Genomic DNA, 19,948 nt, shown 5'->3' with positions numbered 1-19,948 from the left:
GGCCCCTCCAAGAAGCCTACCCTTTCCATTCCGGCCCTCACTGTTCTCCTTCTCCTTCAAACACTCGTAAGGCTCGTGGCCCATACTAGACATAATCCCTGAATAACGCGCAGTTGTCCTACCAGTTCTGTTTTCTTCCCAAACAGACCATAAACCAGACCTTCCCTTGACGGTAAGGACGAACCTATATACGTCTTTTATCTGCTCCATGGTGTCTAGCAAAAGGCACTCAATACATATTGGTCAATTCACTGAAACTGACTCGTAGGGATCTGGGCTTTGGGGGTAGGAGACAGAAGCGAAGGAGAATAATGATGTAGTTCTAAGTCGTCCGGATAATTCCTTGGACCTGCTGCTTCTAGTCCTTCGCTGCCCTCCTGCACCCGATTACTTTACCTGCAGAACTGAACCTCCTGGTCAAACTGTGAGTTCTCGGGCTGCGTTCCCTCCTTCAGCTGGCTGACATTGAAAAAGGAGAGGGTGTGGTTGACAAAGCCATGCAGAGTCCCGTTGTGACTGTAGAAGTACTGATACACCAGGCGGGGAATGAAGTCAGAGGTGATCGCGATGACAAAAGCCTGGGGATAGAACCACAAGCACCTGAGGAACCGTCAGGATGGACACCATGCGGGTGACGCAGGTCCATCTGCCCAAGAGACCGTCCCCTCCTGGGCTCTCCATCCGGAGGCACTGCTCTGATTGATACAGAGTCCTTGCCCCTGAGCTCACAACACTGACTTACCTGGCTTTTCCATCTTTGATACATGTAAGGAAACCCACAAGTCAGTGGCCGTCAAGAGAGTGAATTACAACCACCGAAGCAAAGGATGCGAAGCCAGTTTGGACCATTGGGTGAGGGAGGGCGTGAATCATCTCTGAGATACCTGAACTGATGCTGGCATTGGCCATGCCAAGGTAGAGTGGGAGATTTTCTGAGAAAATGACTGAGAGTGGTGAGACGGCCACTGAAGTGTGACAGGCAAGGATACCAAATGGCCACATATTGAACACATCTGCCCCTGAGGGACACGAGAAAGCCAGGAACACCAAGGATATGGTTCCACGGTGAACCTCAGTTTGACCATCATCTCTCAGCGCTTTTTAGCCCATCATACAATGAAAGTCGCTCTTTCATCCATTTTGCTTAGAAAAAGTGAGACACAGAGGGGGAAGGAGGAGGTCCTGCTGGATGAAACGCACACACCCGACGTAGCGCCTGGCGTATCTAAGTTCTCTATGAGGGTCTATGGAGCAAACCAAACGACAAAGGAACGACTGCCTGTTCGGATGAGGAGGGAGTTTCTGCAAAGAAAATCTTAAATCTTTTTGGCAGGTGTTTATACTGTCCTCGGCACCAACAATTAAAGCCCTTTTAAAAAATGCAGTTTAGGTATTGTTTTCTAAATGTATATACGAGTGTGCATGGCCATAACCATATTTGAGAGTGAGTAACGGACTTCTAATAATCACAGCTGTAATTAATGGAGCACGGGCCATACGTCCTTTCATCACCCCATTTAACTTGCAGACTGATCCTACTTGGTGAGACTCTTATTCTCTCCCATTTCTTACAGTTAAGAAGTCTTAGAACAGCCAAGGAAGTAAAACGTCCTGTCATTCTGTTGTAGATGAAAAGCGCTTGGTACTCAGGGGCTCTTTTCTAGAAGACACAACTCCAAAGCAGCTACTGATCAAACTGCACCTCATTTCTCAGCCTTGAGACGTGCACTTCCTACATCAAACATCCCACGTGTGACGGGCGGATCCCCTCTGCCTCTCTGCACACCTCGTGCCGTCTCATGTGTTTTTATTCGGTAGCCAGGTCACGGCCGGAATCAGCGTTTCTCTCCCAAGGGAAAGGGGGCTGTGGCTTTCTTGATGTGCGCTGAGCTGGTAGATACTGTCCCGGGAGACGGAAGAGGAGGCCCTGCCTGACCACCATCCGTATGGAACGCAGACGCCAAAGGAGCTGCTGGCTTGGGCCCAGCAGGATTTCCTCCGAAACGTGGACACATCTGGCAAGGCAGTTAAGGAGGTCAGAGCAGACAGGACCCCTCTTCTTCCATGTCCTATCTTAACCAAGCAGCGCCAGGGATAATTAAGACTTTACACTGACAGCTTGGAGAAACGGTAATTAGGAACTGCAGCCTGGGCGATGGTCCAGGTATTGTTCAGCTCCAGGGTAGAAAAAGAAAGGAAAGAGATGGCTAGATATGTGCAATTCTTTCCTCATGATTCTTGGCTCCGAGGAAAGATCTGATCTGGACTCTTAAGGCCAAGGTACACATTCTGGTGGGTAATTGCCTTTCTTGCTCTTAGCGAAATGAACGACAAAGCTGCACACCTCCGGCAACAGCCTGATGACTTAGAAGGCGCGCACGTGATACGTGATATTAACGAGGGCTGGGGAGTGGGTGGGCGCCGGGCGCTGTCTTAAACAGAGCTCCAAATGGAAGAAGCTGGGAGGTAACAGGACAGGTTTCCTGCCCTGAGGACTCAGCTCCCCTGGAAAGCCCCTCCCACAGAGCGAGGGTGTCATGAAAGCAAGCACTTACGTTGATGATAACAGAGAACTTGCCGATGCCCGAGAGGATGTCAAACCAAATCCCTGTAAGACAGGGAAAAAAAGGGCGTCTGCCTCATTCCCACCCTCAGCCCAGTGATGACAAGGCTTCAGTCAGAGTGCCGCCTTGCAGGCAAGTTACCAGTGGAGCTCTGCCGGGCCCCCCAGGGATAGGCTTGTCTGGAGAGGCTTAGGTGCACCCCTGTCTGCGAAGCAGGGGGCTAGCGGGGGGTGGGGGTACCGTGGCCTCCAGCACCGAGGAGATAAGGATGAGGGGCTCGAAGGGGTGATAAGGAATGCTCCAGCCCTCCGGATGCCCGACATAGTGTGAGGGGGGCGGCCAGGGAGACAGGGGGAGGGTCGGAGGGAGGGGATGGGGATGGGCTGCGTCGCCTCTGAGGGATGCAGGGGACAGACCGATATCTTTGGTTCGCACAGCATCTGGCCGCCTCAGCTCCGTAACGAACTTCCTCGCATCAAGCCGCACTTCAATGACGTTGTTGAGGAGGGCGAACACCGGCGCCAGAGGAAAGGAGGCCACAAAGAGGGTGACAAAACCAAACTGGATGACTAAGAGAAAGAAGAGCACAAGAGGCAGAAGGATTTAGACATATGTTTGCCTTGCAGCTCTAGCCCCTGTCTTTTCTGACCGGGGACTCTTGTCCACCTTGGGCTCAGGCTCCCTTTCCGTCCTGCCCCACGGTTGGGGCATTTCTTTCTCAGCACCCACAGGCCTGGCAGTCAGTGCCATCACTTAGGTGCAAAGCTCTATTTAGTTGAGAAGATACCAAAAAAGGAAAAGTCTCCACCCCTTCCTTTCCACTACCTTTTATCTCCAGTCACTAACCCTGGTCATTGAACTCAGAGGTTAACAAACTTCTTCAGCAAAGGTCCGGAGAGCAAATATTTTTTTTAAAATTGAACTTTGGTTAGTTTACAATGTTGTGTTAGTCTTAGGTGTACAGCAAAGTGATTCAAACGGAATCATATATATATATATATATATATGTATGTATACATATGTGTCTTCTTATATACATATAATTTGCAGATTCTGTTCCATTATAGGTTTGTTTTTATTTAGATGTTGGGGGTAGGAGTTTATTAATTAATTTATTTCTTTTTGGCTGTGCTGGGTCTTCGTTTCTGCGCGAGGGCTTTCTCTAGGTGCGGCGAGCAGGGGCCGCTCTTCATCGCAGTACGCGGGGCTCTCACTGTCGCGGCCTCTCCCATTGCGGAGCACAGGCTTCAGACGCGCAGGCTCAGTAGTTGTGGCTCACGGGCCCAGCTGCTCCGCAGCATGTGGGATCCTCCCAGACCAGGGCTCGAACCCGTGTCCCCTGCATTGGCAGGCGGATTCTCAACCACTGCGCCACCAGGGAAGCCCCCATTATAGGTTTTTTTAAATGTTGTGTCCATTATAAGTTACTATAAGATATTTCTGTGTCTGTGAGGCTGTTTCTGTTCTACAAATAAGTTTATTTGTATTATTTTTTAGATTCCACATGTAAGTCATATCATATGGTATTTGTCTTTCTCTGTCTGACTCACTTCCCTTAGTATGATCATATCTAGGTCCATCCATGTTGTTGCCAGTGGCGATATTTCATCCTTTTTCATTGCTGAGCAGACAGTAACTATTTTTGTATGGTCCTGTCATAACGACCTAACTCTACCATTGCACAGTGAGAGCAGCTGCAGACAAATGTAGACCAGCAGGCTTGGTTGGGTTCCAGTAAAACTTTATTTACAAAAGCAGTAAATAAAGTGGGCTGGATTTGTCTGCAAGCCCTGATGTAACTTCAAAACCATCTCCCAAAGTTGGCCTCTTCCCCTATCCACAGTCGCTGCTTTGATTTAGAAGGTGGATTCATTCATCACACGTGTACCGAGAGCTCCCTGAATGTCAGGCACTGTGCAAAGTCTTTAAGGAGGCAAAGGTCTGGACCCGCCTACAAGGACCTGCCTTCAAGGACACGCCTTCAAGGAGCCTTCAAGGGAGAAGAATATACAAAGATGTGCAAGGAGACTTCACGTGTGCCAAGAGAGAAGGGAGGATGTACCAGACAAAGCAGAGGCCGCAAGGAGAGAGCTCAAGCCTGCTTGGCGTGGGGACTAAGGGGAGTCTCCGGAAGGACACCTAAGCTTAGACTTGAAGGATGGGCCTGTCGCTGCAGGCGGAGTGCATTACAGACTGCATCCAAGCCCTGGAAGCGGTGCGGGCAGAGGAGTGGAGGCGGCCTGTGCCAATCGGACGGCGTAAGGAGTCCAGGCCCCCGTCGTTTCTACCTGGAACCACCTCCTACCTGGTTTCCTCGTGACCGATCTGCCCACGCTGCTACGTCTGTTCAGCCCCAAGCGCCCAGTAATCTGATCCCATCACTTAACCTACTCACAAGCATTTCAGCTGGCTCCCCTCTGTTTACTGGATAGAATCCAGATCCCTTACCTTGGGACACAGGGACTGGACCATCTGCACCCAAGCTACCTCTCTAGCCCCACCTCCCAGAATCTCCCCACAACCATCAGGCTTCTGCCTTCCCGGACCCTGAGCTTCTCACCGTTCGGATATCTCCGCAGACACGTTAGCTCCTTCCCTTCCATGGCACACGAGGGAAGGAGCTAGCAAACTCCTGTGCATCCCCAAGAACAGTCAAATGCCATCTCCTTGGTAAAGCCTGTTACCCCCTCCACTCCTTCCCCACCCTCTGTTACAGCCGCCATTGTGCCGCGCTGTGACCATCTACCCACATGCCTCCATTTCCCGCTAGAAAGGCAGGGCTCCATTCCTTGTAGGGGCTCAGTACAGATTTGCTGATGCAAAGTCAGACCTGAGTCTCAGGAAAGTCAGTCTAATAGGATTTCCCTACTTATTAAGGCAAGTTATTTAACTTCTCCGCATCTCAGTCACTCCAGTTATAAATAGAGGATAATAACAGCACCCACCAAGTAGGTTGACAAAAGGGTAAATGATTTTGCATACATAAAGTGCTCAAAACGGTGTCTGCCATTTAATAACTGCTCAATAACGTTACCTGTTACGTGTACTGTTACCCTTATTGGAGTGCAGATGGCTGCAATGTATCCTGCCTAGGGACCCCTTAGACACACGTTTAAGGTGCAAACCCCGCAGGAGAGTCAGGAGGCCTGACTTCGAGCCCCGGATATGTTTCTCACTAGCCCTGCGTCCCTGGGCAATTCTCTCTGTTTCATTGGGCTTCAGCAACCTCATCTTTAAGTTGAAGAGACCGGTTTAAATTCCCTTCAGGTCTGATTTGCTGTGATGCTGTAATTCTTATTCTCTTGGACAAATGTCAAGATTCTAGGATATCCAAGTAAAGAATGAAAGACCAGGATCCAAACTTAAAATAAATTTGAAATGAAATGAAATAAAAAGTGTTCACAGAGGGATACGCTTAACCACAGCAGAAAGTTCAAGACACAGAGAGTGCACAGAACTTCACCCAGCACCACCGCTTCTGATTTGGCCCAGGGTTGAGGGCGAAGGCTCCTGCTGACTCAGCCCTATCACAGCCACGGTCCTGGATGCCCAGTGGGTTCTCGGCAGGCCCTACGAGACCAGCAGCTGCCAGTGGGTGACAAGATGTATCAGAAGGCACAGACTTGTCAAGGCCGGGTCCTTGGAATGACCGCCTGGCTAGCTAGCTGGCCAAAGGGGAGAAGAACTCTTCCCAAACAAGTGTGGGAGCCAGTTCAAAACGGAGGGTCTATTGCGTCTCTTAAAGGAGGCTTTGCTGAGTCAGGGGTGGGGTGAGGGCAATCGGGGGTGGAGGGGGATGGAATGAACAAGGAAAGCAAAACAGATGTTAGACTAGTTTTGTGAAACCTGTAAAATGCATGTCTGTATTTAAGTATATGGGTGAACATATCTCTAGTGCTGGAGTTCCAAGTTGGTCTTCTTGATTCTAATGAGCTCAGGTCTACAGAGCAAATGTTCTTCTTATAAGCGACTTCCTCCAGCAGAACTGTTTAAACTCTCCAAAGCCCCCACGAGGACTTAGCAAGGGGACTGCTGGGGCAGGGAAGAGGCAAGTTACCTCCGAGTGACTACAACCAGATACGGCATGCCCTCTCCACACTCATGCAAACGGCACTCAGAAATCCAATGTCCTTCCAGGATCGCAGGGAAAAACGGGACTCTCCACTTCCTCAGCTTCCCTTCACATGAGTTCCAAAGGCAGATATGAACCCTCTCCTCTGAGGCTGCCCTGAGGGTTTGCTTCTTCACCTTCACAACCTCTCCATCACAGGGTCCCTCTCTGTGCACACAACTTCCAGTGGTGACTCGACGCTAACAGTGCCCATAAGTGATCCCAACATCATAACATGTCTCTTTTTTGTTTGTTTGTTTGTTTTGTGGTACGCGTGCCTCTCACTGCTGTGGCCTCTCCCGTTGCAGAGCACAGGCTCCGGATGCACAGGCTCAGCGGCCATGGCTCACGGGCCCAGCCGCTCCACGGCATGTGGGATCTTCCCGGACCGGGGCACGAACCCGCGTCCCCTGCATCGGCAGGCGGACTCTCAACCACTGCGCCACCGGGGAAGCCCCATAACATGTCTCTTCTCTTTCCTCTTCCAGGCACGTCTGTGTGTTCAGCACCAGACAACCTTAAGAGCGTGGACTCAGCAAAGGCCAGTGATGGCCACAGTCCTGTGCCTCTTCTGATGTTACTATAGGGTATCCTGGGCCAAGAGAAACCACCCTCTGAAGATGTCCCATTGCTGCAGGTGTTGCCTGCCTGGACGGGGTACACTGCCTATTTCCAGGAATCAACCCAAAGAGGCAGAAACAAAGAGGAAGCTTTGTTTCATCTTGGGGAGAAAAAAACATAAAACCATAAACCTCTGGCGTACAAATGTCAACTCCAAGACGTGCTTTTTTTGGTCAAAGGTCTAAATGCTGTATCAGATGGGCGTCCTTCCGAGGTCACTTCAGAGGACACAATGATATCAGCCTTACCAACACCAAGCCTGGCTTCTAAAAACAGCCAGCCTCCAAGAGGCTAAGAGCAAGGCCGGAAATCCTCACCGCGCTGCATAATACAAGCCAGCTTGGCTCGACCAATAACAGATTAAACCTGGCCAAGCCAGTGAGGGAGGAATTCATAAGTTGATTTTCAACTAAATCTTTACAAAGCCTGCTGTAAAGTGCCCCAGAAATACCGAGCTGAAAGCATGCAGACTGGAAACCCTCATAGGCACAAACCCCACTGGGTTTTCTCTTCTCAATCCCCAGCCAGCCAGGCTCCTTTTAAAATATGCAACTATCAGCCCTGTGCTGCCTGATGCCAGAGGCAATTGAGATCCTGGCCTTGATTACCTGGGCTTAGGTTAAAATAACAAAGAGGAGCGGATTACACTCAACAAGATGGCATCCAGAAAGGACATTCCAGGACAATCTGCTTAAGAAGAAAATAATATATCAGGTGGGATAGAGTGGACTGGCCAGGATTGGTGGAAAAGCTCTTGAGGGAACACAGTTTGTTATTCAGTTATTTAAATTCTTCGGTAAATATATCTACCTTCCCGTCACACACGATAACATCCAGATCCCTGGTGTGGCACTCAAGGCCCTTTGTGATCTGACCCTAACTTATTTTTCCAGACGCCATGTGCTCCCTCCCCAGCCCCTGTGCTCAGGGCTGATACTGAGCTGGGGTGTTTGGAGATCAAGTCGGCCTGCTTTCCAACCATTTCAAAACCATTTGGACTTCCCCAAATTCATCAAGTTTCCCACACTCCTGAGCCTTTGTCCGCACCATGGCAATGTCAATATCCTTCTCTTCTTGCCTGCTGGATGGATTTACCATTTATGTTTCAGGTCCCACTCAAACTTAACCTTCTCTATGAAGGCTCTCCCCTACCCCACTGCTCACCCCTACCCCAGGCAGAACTGGGAGCCACGGGCACCTCCCCTCCTCACTCCCATAATGCCTTGCATGTGTCCCTCTACTTGTGTATTTGACTTGCTCCTTGGACGGCAAGCCCCTTGAAACCACGGACATTTTTGACTCTTTTCCGAGGTCCCACAATTTTGTGTGGCACCTGTCCCACAGCAGATGTTTAGAAGTTATCTTGTTTCATAAACACAAACTTATTGTCACCAGCTGTAAACACAAAACAAACACGAGAAGAGGCAGACAGCTAAAATGTGTGAATGGGGCTTCCCTGGTGGCACAGTGGTTGGGAGTCCGCCTGCCGATGCAGGGGACGCGGGTTCGTGCCCCGGTCCGGGAAGATCCCACATGCCGCGGAGCGGCTGGGCCCGTGAGCCATGGCCGCTGAGCCTGCGCGTCCGGAGCCTGTGCTCCGCAACGGGAGAGGCCGCAACAGTGAGAGGCCCGCGTACCGCAAAAAAAAAAAAAAAAAAAAAAAAATTTGTGAATGGAAATCACTGTGCTTAGTGATGGGGAGGGAGAGGGGGCCATGAGGTTCTAACAAGTCCACACAGCACTTCTCAGCGCTGTCACGCCCACAGAAGGGTTCGAAGAAAGTTGGTTGTAAAACCAATCAGTTAGGAAAGTCTAATTCTAATGAAAATAACTATAGCTTTTTTTTTGAGACTTTCTATAATTTAGTAAATTTAGAAATTTTATAGTATAGTCTGCTTAAGGCAGCAGTGCCCAACTTTTTCGGCACCAGGGACTGGCTTCTTGGGAGACAGTTCTTCCACGGACGGGCGTGGGGGGTGGTTTGGGGATGATTCAAGTGCGTTACCTTTATTGTGCACTTTATTTCTATTATTATTACATTGTAATGTATAAGGAAATAATTATACAACTCACCATAATGCAGAATCAGTGGGAGCCCTGAGCTTGTTTTCACTTGCCCCTCACTGATAGGGTTTTGATAGGCGTCTGCAAGCAATTGATTTATTATGGTCTCTGTGCAGTCAAACCTCTGCTAATGATGATCTGCATTTGCAGCCGCTCCCCAGCGCTAGCATCAGCGCCTCAGCTCCGCCTCAGGTCATCAGGCATTAGATTCTCATAAGGAGCACACAGCCTAGATCCCTCACATGCGCAGTTCACAGTAGGGTCCGCGCTCCTATGAGAATCTAATGCTGCCGCTGATCTGACAGGAGGTGGAGCTCAGGCGGTAATGCAAGCCATGGGGAGCGGCTGTAAATACAGATGGAGCTTCGCTCACTTGCCCTCCGCCCACGTCCAGCTGTGTGGCCCGGTTCCTAACAGGCCACGGGCTGATGCCGGTCCGTGGCCCGGGGGTTGGGGACCCCTGGCTTAAGGGGATTAAAAGCTGGGGGCTTAAGAACCCTCCCTGTCATGAACCGCTAATAAGCAACGCAAGGGAAGGACTCAGAAACATGTTGGCGTGAGTTTGTCTCTTCACTCGGGAGGCAGTTACTGAAAAGATTCAGCTAGAAACAGCCCATTAATATAAACACGTAGCTAAAAACACCACGGGAAGGTCATCGCTGTCTATTTCATCAGCCTGTATTTCCAGGCTGTGCCCAGTGATGCCCTTCTCCTAAGGGAAGACACTGTGCACAGCAGTGAGTGTCTGGTGTAAAGAGAACTGCAAGTGTTGACGGACCACGTAAACAGGAAGAGGTAACAAGAAGAAGGCACGTGAGCTGATTGCTTGGCATGGACCTCTATCGCCTAGGAAAATAGTAGCAGTCTTTACAGAAGTATAAGAAGGTTCTCAATGTCCATCATTCACCACTTATTCATTCATTCACTCATTCGCTCATTCATCCAACAAGCATCTATTGAGCACATCCTAGACACTGAGCACCATGCTCGTTGCTAGGAGACAAAGATGAATAATTACTGTGTCATCCTTCCAAGGGCTCACAGGATGCAGTGGAGAAGAGGGACATGTAAGCAAGTCCTGGCTGTGTGTTGGAGTTAGACCTCTAAGGGCAGCATCAAGAGACTGCAGCGAGAGCCAGGGCAGGGGTAACTCGCTCTCACCAGCGGGCCTGTGGAAGATGCAGAGACTCGCGACCACTGGGCTTCACTTGAAGAACAATCCCAAGAGGCATCTGAGGTTTGCTGGGTGTTTGGTCATGAACATCTTTCCCGCCAGTCACTCATCCAAACTCACAGACTACTCAGGAAATAAAGACAGTAAGTGGACTCCCCTTTCAATCCGCATAGGGTCACCTGGGGGTTATATAATGGATCAGATTCAATTCAGAAACCCTGGAAGTCATAACAGGAAAGACTCGCCTTGAAGTCACGGCTTGAGTATTAAGAATTTACTGCCTACAAGTCATCACAACACCAGGACAGATCAGCAAGCCACATTTTCTCCATTTCCTTGTGATGAAGGGAGACTGGGTCCCCACCTTTCCTCACTCCCATGTGAACTGTGAAATATTAACTCCTTCAGCTGAAGGAGGGAGGAACGACGACTTTCTGAGAGTCCCACTACTCAAGAACTCAGAGTCTTTTTGTAACAGCTGATTTTAGGTTGATAGTAGGATAGAGACCAGTCCATAAGCAGCCCTCTTCGCTGCCTTGGGAACAGAGCTTAGGGTCGTGGGAGTCTTCAGACATGAACCCCGCTCATGGCCACAGAAAAAGGCAGAAGAACATGGTTCTCAGCCACAGGGAGCTAGAAGGCCTGGAGACTATGGTCTTCTGGAAAAATGTGCCCATTGCTCCTCTTCTATCTCCTCTGAGCAAAACTCCAAACCCTCAGAGGTCATGAAGCTTCAACCAACAATTCCTAAACACCTACCATGTGCAGGCAGCATGCTCTCTGGTTCATAAAGTAATCTTCAGTGTCAAGGATTATTATCTCCATTGTACAAGTGAGAAAACAGCTTCAGAGAGGTGAAATAATCTTCTCAGGGCCACACACCTAGAAATCAGTGAAGCTCCGGAACAAACATAGTTTCTGATGCCAACCGAGTGCAAGGTCCTTTCACTGCACCAAAATGTAAATATGCAACCCTAAGGCAACAGCATCCCTTCCCCCTGCCTAGTTACTCCCACGCATCTTAGGTTTCCTTTATGGGATCTTCTCTGATCTGATCTCTTTTTGTCAGAGAATGAACTTTTATTGATGCCAGCATCCCCACCAATCTGTACAGGCGTTTTACCTCCCCAGAGTGTCTTCATTCACGTACATGTGTCTTCTGCAGGGGCACACTGCAGCTGAACCTGACGTTTTCTGTGCCATCGCTCCTGTCTACCCTGCATTCGTGGCACCTCAAAAATCTGACATCAGTTTCTTAAAAGTAGAGAGAATTGAGTTTGCGAGCTCTACTGATTCGTTTCTGATTTTCAGAGAACCACCTGGTGAATTTCCAGCCAATGTTTACTGAGTGAACAAATGAATGGCCTGGCTTACTCACTCCTGTTTACTTTTTCCACCTGCAAAATGGGATGTGAGGGCCAGTTACCCACGCGTCCTTCCTCTCATCCATCCATCCATCCATCCTCCCATCTACCCATCTGGGCTGGGGTAATGCAGTCAGTGAGGTGGAAAAGCAATGAAAATAGTCAAGCCTGAAGAGAAGTTTCCGAGCAACAAATCCCTGAGGACCTTTGTTTGCCCTTACCTCTTCCCAAAGGGCTGGGGCAAAGCCAATGAAAGGAACACATAAGTAAGTTTATGGTGTTTTAGAAAAAAGGACACAAAGAACAGAGAAACGAGGGAGACACAAATATGCAAACTCTAAGGACCCACAACGGGGCTGTGGTTGAGCAACAAAGTTCACTCTGAGCTTCCTGGCTGACAGAGCAACAAGAGAAATGGGATAAAGCGAGAGTTCTCAGTATTTTAACCTAAAATACTGCCTCGATTCATTCACTCACTCAGGCCTTCCTCGAGCACTGACTGGGCATCTCCTCTACGTCAGGAGCCTTCCAGGCATGGTATCTAAGTACACTCTTGCCTTTTCTCTTAAGTCTTCATGGGGAAAGGGGCTCCTAGCACAGACAATGACAAGCAACGTGTGTGTCAAAAGAAAAGGAGAGACTTGACCTGCAACTCACCCTCCTCCCCAGAAATACCAGAACGACACCCTAGATGCTGCCTGAATTGCGTTTAAATGGCATTTGGAGAAGACGGCAGGTGCCTGATTATCCAGTGGGATGACTCAGTTTGTATAAACAGGATGGCTCAGGGAAAGGAATTTCCTGGTTCTTTGAGCCATTGCCTTTGTACGCACACATTTGGAGTCGTGTGACAGAATACAGAGGCTTCAGCACTGATGCTGTACAGACATTCTGGAAAGTTTCATCACTTACAGCTAAGGCAGCCTTGGGACTGGTTTTCTACATCAGTCTCTTTTGGAAACTTGGAAATTACCCAGGGTGGTCCCTGCTGTCCCCGACTAAAGAATATGAGAGCCGGAAGGAATCTTGGGTGTCACCTGTCATCACTCTCTCTGGAGCCTCAGTCTCTTCTACTCTTTATTTAATAAGTGACCACGTTTACTTGACCATTTCTACGGTAGGCTACTCAGTGATGCCTGTAGCCAGCTCTTTCTGTTGTTCTTTATTCTCTGGTTCATTTGCAAGTCACTGAGACTTTGGGATATTTGTTATAAAGCATTATCATACTAGGAGTTGACTATTACAAGGGGGATTTTGCCTGACCTACCCAGATAATTTTACAAGTCCATCCATTTGTATTGCTGAACGAGACCTGCCCTTAGCGGGATAGCATCCCTTAATTAAAAGCACCTCAAAATAAGGAACCTTGGCCCCTGGGGGGAGGGGGAGGAGACAGACTGTCCCAGCTATATCAATACATCAGGGTGTCTGGAGAGCTTTGAAAATGGTGATATCTGTAGTATCTAATTATCACTTCGTCTTCAAGGTCCTCACTATAGGATCACCGCTTTCATTCTTTATTCTTCTTCCTTCATCTTCAAGCTTTTATTGAGCACCTACTGTATGCCAGGCCCTGTGGTCAGGTGTTGCGAATAAGACACAACAAGAAGCTCCCATCACAATTTAGTGAATAACAGGAAGCTAAGTTGTTGGCCCTCAGTTGCGTCACTTATTTATTTGATAAAATGGTGATAAAACTTTACCAAGAGAGTCTTTTGGGACTAGTCACCAAACTCCTCTTAGAGGATTAAATTCCGGCCTACGTTTTTATGCCAAATTCCACTCTGTAGAAGTCAAAGGCTGTGAGTGTCCGGAGGCCTTAGCTCGCAGCTCTTAAAGCAACTAAAGAAATTCCTCTCGTCAGGCCTTGAGGAAAACTCCGCAACTGGGCTGTGAGGGGTCTGTGGCGAAGGAGCTTGAAGCCCGCTCTGAGGTGGGCGACAGTGATGATTAATGTCATGGCTGCTCCTGGGCCAGCATTCTTCCCTCCGCTCGGAGCCAGGGAAGGGGGATTACCCTTGAAGTCCTTAGTAAGCTCTTCAGGAAAAGGGTTTGACATTGGAGATTCCCTCGAAAGCTGACCGCTCCCCTCCCAGGTTTTTGCAGCCTAATCCCTCCCTCTCCCTCTTGGGTTTCTCTTTGTCTGCGGCCAGCCCAGCCCCACCACCCATCCTGCCCATACGGGGCTCCCCACCACCACCGCCCCCACCTCAGGCCGACTCCCAGCCTCCCCTTCGCCTCGTGGCCCCTCCCCCCAGGCCTGCTGCGTCCCAGTTCCAGCTCAATTTAGAAGAACGTAAATATAATACATCTCTCCCCGCCCCCTCCCTCTTCCGATGACCTGCCTCACCGTTACAACCGACAGGCCCCAGTGGGCTCAGTGCACTTCCTGTCAGCATGGGTGGTCCTGGGGGTCACGGGGAAGGAAGCCGACAGCTGAGAGCAGGGCCAGGGATCACCGTGTCAGGCACACCAGAGAGAGTGGGCAGCTTCGGTTTCACTGCTCTCATTTCTGTTAAAGCCCAAGACAAGGGCCCTTCTGGGCCTGGGGAGGTCTATCCCATTGGGACAGAAAGAGGAAGGCTCCCTCTGCCCCATGCCTCCACTGAAGTCCAAGTTCCTGTTGGTCCTGATGGGATCCTCCTGTGGAATGGTCTGCAAAAGACTCTAGTCTCAGTTCCACTAATGGGTCTTCGGGGTGACCTGAAGCAACTTGTGTCACACCCTGGGCCTCTTGGTTTTGAGATGCACTGTCGAGCTGGTATGCATGAACTAGGATGTCAGCACTGGAAGGGGCCCTGGGGGTAATCTGGCCCAGGGAAGGGACCCTGGGGGTTACCTAAGTCCAGGAAAGGGACCCTGGAGGCGATCTGGCCCAGGTTAGGGACCCTGGGGGTGACCTGGCTTGAAAGTCTTAATTCTTATCAAGACACTCGATGAATGACGATTCTGCGCACCACTTGCTTCTGCTGGGGTAGTGAGGTCTTGTCCCTGCAGACACCTCCCTGCTCTCGCACTCAAAACTAATCTAGAAGTGTGGGAAGGTGAGGGTGACACTGACCCTGTTTTACCTTATGCTTTTTGAAATATATTAGCACTAGTAGCAGCACATTACTGGTGACACATTACACAACTGGTTAAGACCACAAGCCAGGGGGTTGCACCTCGGCAAGGAAAAACTCATCATCTGGTCTAACTCCCTATGATACTGAGGAGGAAACGAGGTCCAGAAAGATGTTGCGACATGTCCAAAGTCACCCTGCTGGATACAGGCAGAGCCAGATTCACATCCAAGACCCCTGAAGCCCTGGGAAGGCGGGAAGGAGAGATACTGCTCCCTTTACCCTACAGGGATCATCTGAAGATCCAAGGGGCTCTGAAGACAGGGGTGCAGAGCAATGGGAAGTCATGGTGTGATTGCCGTTGCCAAGCCTTAGGTATCCAGGGGGATGCAGAAACTATTGCCTCCAGCAAGGTTCTGACGTCTGGGCTTCTGTCTTCTCTCCCACCAAGCTCTTTCGCAGCGCGCTACCTGTGAGCAGCATGGACGTGGACGGGCTCACGTTACTCCTCCTGTTTCCCTGGCTTAGCCCCGGGAAGGAGCTCACAGTAGGCCTGGGGTGGGGGAGGGGAGAAGGCAGCCGCGAAGGGGAGGGGCACAGGGGGCGTGGAAGGAGGCGGCGGCGAGAAAGAGAAAGAAGGATAACCGCCACCCTCCACAATCCACTCACGGGATGATCAGCCTGTTAATATATGAGAGTTGACGCCAGCACTACTAGAATTTAAGGTGGTTTCAGCCCAGATACGGCAAAGCTAGATAAAGGATACCCTCGTTTATTCAGTCACCCCTTTGCGGACTTCTCCAGTGTTTTCCGGGCCCATGCAAGGCCCTGAAATTAGCTTCCAGTGGGGCATGGCTGTCTTGGGAAGCGGCTTGTCTGAAACCCTGTGAGGGAGGGGCGCTAAAATACTGTGGAAGGGGCGAGGGGCGAGGGGAGGGGAGGGAAGGGACCCTTTGAGGAGGAGCTGCCACAGAACCGGTTTTGTCCACGGGGGTGAGAAGACACAGGGAGTGCCGGGCAAGGGGCACAGACACGGCCAGGCGGAAACGGGGACGTGTGGGCTGTGGGTGAGGAGCAGTTGGGGGGCTCACTGTGGCGGCACTCAGGACGCGTAGAAGAATCTCAGGGCGAATAACTGAAAAGCTGCCTCACCAGGGCCTTGCTCAGGATGTGGGGACGCTAGAGGCTTCTGAACAGTGGATAAGACCAACACCACCCGAGCAGAAGAATCAGAAGGCTGCAGGCGGATGCTGGCGGCTGTGAGGGCGTGGCGGGGAAAGCACCAGGGCAGGAGGCGAAGAGGCTGAAGGAACAGGAAGGAGCGACTTCCAGAAACACCCGAGGAAGACCAGCCCTGCCGGAGGGAAGGTGTGCAGACAGCAGCGAAGGAACAGGAAGGAGCGACTTCCAGAAACACTCCAGAGGAAGACCAGCCCTGCCGGAGGGGAGGTGTGCAGACAGCAGCGAAGGAACAGTGATGTCTTGGCTTCTGAGCCAGGGGCCTGGAGGGTGGTGAGACCATAAATGTGGTGGAGAACCCGGAAAAGAGTCACGGAACCAAGTCTCTCAGCCGACGGGCTGAGAAGTGTTTTCCCTGAGATGCAGTCTCTTCCTGGCCTCATCTGAAGTCTCAGAACAAGCCTGAGGGGGCTTCCCTGGTGGCGCAGTGGTTGGGAGTCTGCCTGCCAGTGCAGGGGACGCGGGTTCGTGCCCTGGTCTGGGAGGATTCCACATGCCGCAGAGCGACTGGGCCCATCAGCCACAATTGCTGAGCCTGCACGTCTGGAGCCTGTGCTCCGCAACGAGAGAGGTCGCGGTAGTGAGAGGCCCGTGCACCGCGATGAAGAGTGGCCCCCGCTCGCCGCAACTGGAGAAAGCCCTCGCGCAGAGATGAAGACCCAACACAGCCCAAAACAAATAAATAAACAAATTCAAGAAAACAAGCCTGAGGTGGCAGCTGGGAGACAAGAGTCTTGCTCCAGTGCAGAGTCTGTCCTGCCTCTGTCGGCACTTTCTGGAGAACCCAAGGAAGCTCGGTGAGTGAGCAGTCATGGGCTGGGGGCAGAGGAGAGCGGACAGTCCTCGGTCACACACCTCTGCTAAGGCACAAGGGAGCCAGAGACCCCCAGCCTCGCCGAAGCAAGCAGAGGGGGCTCATTTGTTCTGTGACAAGGAGGCCCTTTCCTGTAACCGTTGGCCCATCACTCTCTGCCTCTAGACCCCGAGGTCCTGGAGGGCCCGGCCCCCTCTTTGTTGCCTCTGTGCCCCGAGTGCCTGCTCGAGGCCTGACACAGTATTGCCCCCGGCGTGGAGGGGAGGGGCGCTGCAGGAGCCAGGACATGAAACTGGGTTGAGTTTCAGTCCAAGTCTGGGGGAGAACCCTGCCCTCTGCCCACTTCCACAGGGATCAGTGACTGGATCCCTGAAGGCCAAGGAGCAAATGAAAACCAGGAGTGACTTTTCTTGGAGGGAAACTCTGATGATAAACGTGTCTCGCTTTGGTCTTGGGAGATGAAAATCGCTGCATATAAAAAATAATAAAAAGGACTTCTCTGGTGGTCCAGTAGTTAATACTCTGCACTTCCACCGCAGGGGGCGCGGGTTCAACTCTGGTCAGGAACTAAGATCCCACATGCCGTGCAGCGTGGCCAAAATAATAATAATAATAATAAATATGACCACCACGAAATGGGAGGCCGGCCCAGATACCACGGGATAAAGAGCAAGGAGGCCTCAGTTTCTCTGCCACAGAAGGAAAGGGAGTGGGAGGAAGATTCCTTCAAGAAATAGTTTACTGAGCCCTTACTATGTTCCAGGAGCAGGGCTGAGGGTTGCAGCCAGACAGGAGTGAGACTCAGTGTCTGCCCCAGAGCACTGCCATTTCCTCCTGTGCCAAAGCCGGTACAGGAGAAGAGAAGAACTGAGGATGGGAGAACTGAACAACGATTCTAGGAGATGTGTTTGAGCCTGAACAGCTCACCAAGAACTTGCAGCAGCAAACAGGCCAACACAGGCCGGTTTAGACCCACCAGATGCACACACGTGGGTGTCCTCAGATGCTGCGCCTAGCGGGTCTGAACTTCATCTGAAAGGACGTCAGTAACCGAAGTTGAAGGATTCTAAGTAGAAAAGATAATACGTTCTGGATTGCCTTATAGAAAAGCTATTTTAAAAGCTGGGAAGGAAAAGGCAAAGAGGGAGTGGAGAAAGAAGCAGTTAGGATGCATTTGCAGTCATTCAAAGGAGGAAGGGGGAGGACTTACATGGAAATCCAAAATTCTTCGTAGAGACTGTAGACCAAGAAAGCTACCCTGTCATATCAGTAAACAAAGGATGCTGGGGCCATCAAGCCATCAGCCACTGCAGTCCCCATACTGTGCACCCTGAGGGGATTCAGGATGGGGAAAGAAACCAGGATACTGGCCCCAGATAGCTGAGGTGCATATCAAAGGAATGATTTCAGTGAGCCCAGACTCCTGCATCTTCCTGTACAGTACTGAGCAAAGTGCTCAATTCATTAACATGAGATGTCTGCTTTTTCCTTAATTAACAGTAATCTTTTGATGCTCCAGCTACCTGTTTTTTGGTTTGTTTTCTTGTTTTTTGCAAAAGTCTCCCAGGCTTAGAAGTCCTCCGCATGCCGGCCGAATAAGACGTAATTCTCAACTCTTAGGTGGTGCAATTTTTTTTTCAGTCGACAAGGCAAAGCCAGTGAGGTAAATAGAGTCTGGATCTTCCGGAGCAGGCCTCTCCCCAGCTAGATGTGCTGCAAAGTCAGAAAGGAGTCACGGAAGAGAAGTCAGGGTCTACGCCAGTTCACGGATGCGTCTCCCGAATGCTGAAGTTCAAATTTGCAACTTGGTGAGACAACTTGGGTGCAGCTGCAAGGGTGCAGATGCCCTGGTCTCTGGGGGGAACCTGCCCATGCGTTTCCATCCGCGAGGTCATTCTTACATGTCTTGGTGGGCATATCCAGAGAGCAGGGGAGACTGACAGCTCTTGCCCCTTCAAAATAACAATCTGACCTTTACTCCTAATAAATAAGGAAATGTGCAACCACCAGTGCACCTCCTTTTCTATTCGGGGTTTGACAGGACTGTAAGCTCATGACTGAGAAAAATGAGACCCCCTATGATGACAATGTCAATGACAAGAAGAAATTCATCTCCTCGCCCACATGAATGGCCTGAGGGCCTCAAAGCTTGGGCTGCATTTAGGAAACCAGAGGAGGCTCTAAGAGGGATAATTGAATTCCGGAGTCAGGAAGACAATAGTGATTATTTCTTGGATGACTAGAGGAACAAACATTTGTGGGTTTGAGATAAACAGATGACAAAAAGAGCCCATCTGAGATGCCAGACTTGACAAGCAGAGCCCTAAGACCTTTGTGTTCTCTGGAGGGACAAGTATCTTGGAATGTTTATATCTCATTTATACCTCACACTCATTATATATTCTGAGTGTGATTCTTAGAACTGTCTTGGAATCTCGTACCCTCAGTCTTTAAACATTACTGTCTGATCCTACTGCCTGATGGGATGGGAGGAACCTCCAGGGCTCACTACATGCAGGGGCTTCAGACTGTTTTTAGTCAATTCCTAGATTAAAGAGAAAGAAACCAGACACCTGACACTAACAGTGGCAGCTGACTGTCACTGAGAGAGTATCCAGACCAAGTGTTTTAACTACTCCAGATTCATCTCCTGGATTTCAGAAGCATCCTACAAGGTAGGTGCTATTTTCATCAAAAGATGCCACTTTTCAGGTGAGGTAATCTGGCCTGGCTGGCCTGAAGCCTCAAGCCATTGTAGGACAGGAAGCCTGGCAGTTGACCCCAGAGCCAGCCCACCCTTAACCACACTTAGCCTACTAAGTCATCGTTTGGTAAAGTTTATCCTGCGGCCTAGTCTTTGATCGTACGTGGGATCAAATACTCCCTGAAAGGGTGAAGAGGATAATCCAGAGATATTAGGGATGAAAGACATCTA

General features: G+C 50.3%; 1 protein-coding gene across 1 annotated transcript in view; it reads right to left on the bottom strand.

The window, feature by feature from the left end:
• The window catches only part of ANO2 (anoctamin 2), a 334,695-nt gene that overhangs the window by 12,000 nt on the left and 302,747 nt on the right, over window positions 1-19,948 (bottom strand). Inside the window, exons 21-23 of the mRNA XM_060167142.1 lie at window positions 2,981-3,133; window positions 2,556-2,608; window positions 397-578 (exon numbers count right to left, since the gene is read on the bottom strand). Of these exons, the coding sequence (XP_060023125.1) occupies window positions 397-578; window positions 2,556-2,608; window positions 2,981-3,133 (388 nt within the window). The remainder of the gene's footprint in view (window positions 1-396; window positions 579-2,555; window positions 2,609-2,980; window positions 3,134-19,948) is intronic.

This window comes from Lagenorhynchus albirostris, chromosome 11, assembly GCF_949774975.1.
Source record: "Lagenorhynchus albirostris chromosome 11, mLagAlb1.1, whole genome shotgun sequence".
Lineage (NCBI taxonomy): Eukaryota > Metazoa > Chordata > Mammalia > Artiodactyla > Delphinidae > Lagenorhynchus > Lagenorhynchus albirostris.
This window is presented reverse-complemented; position numbering and strand designations above follow the sequence as displayed.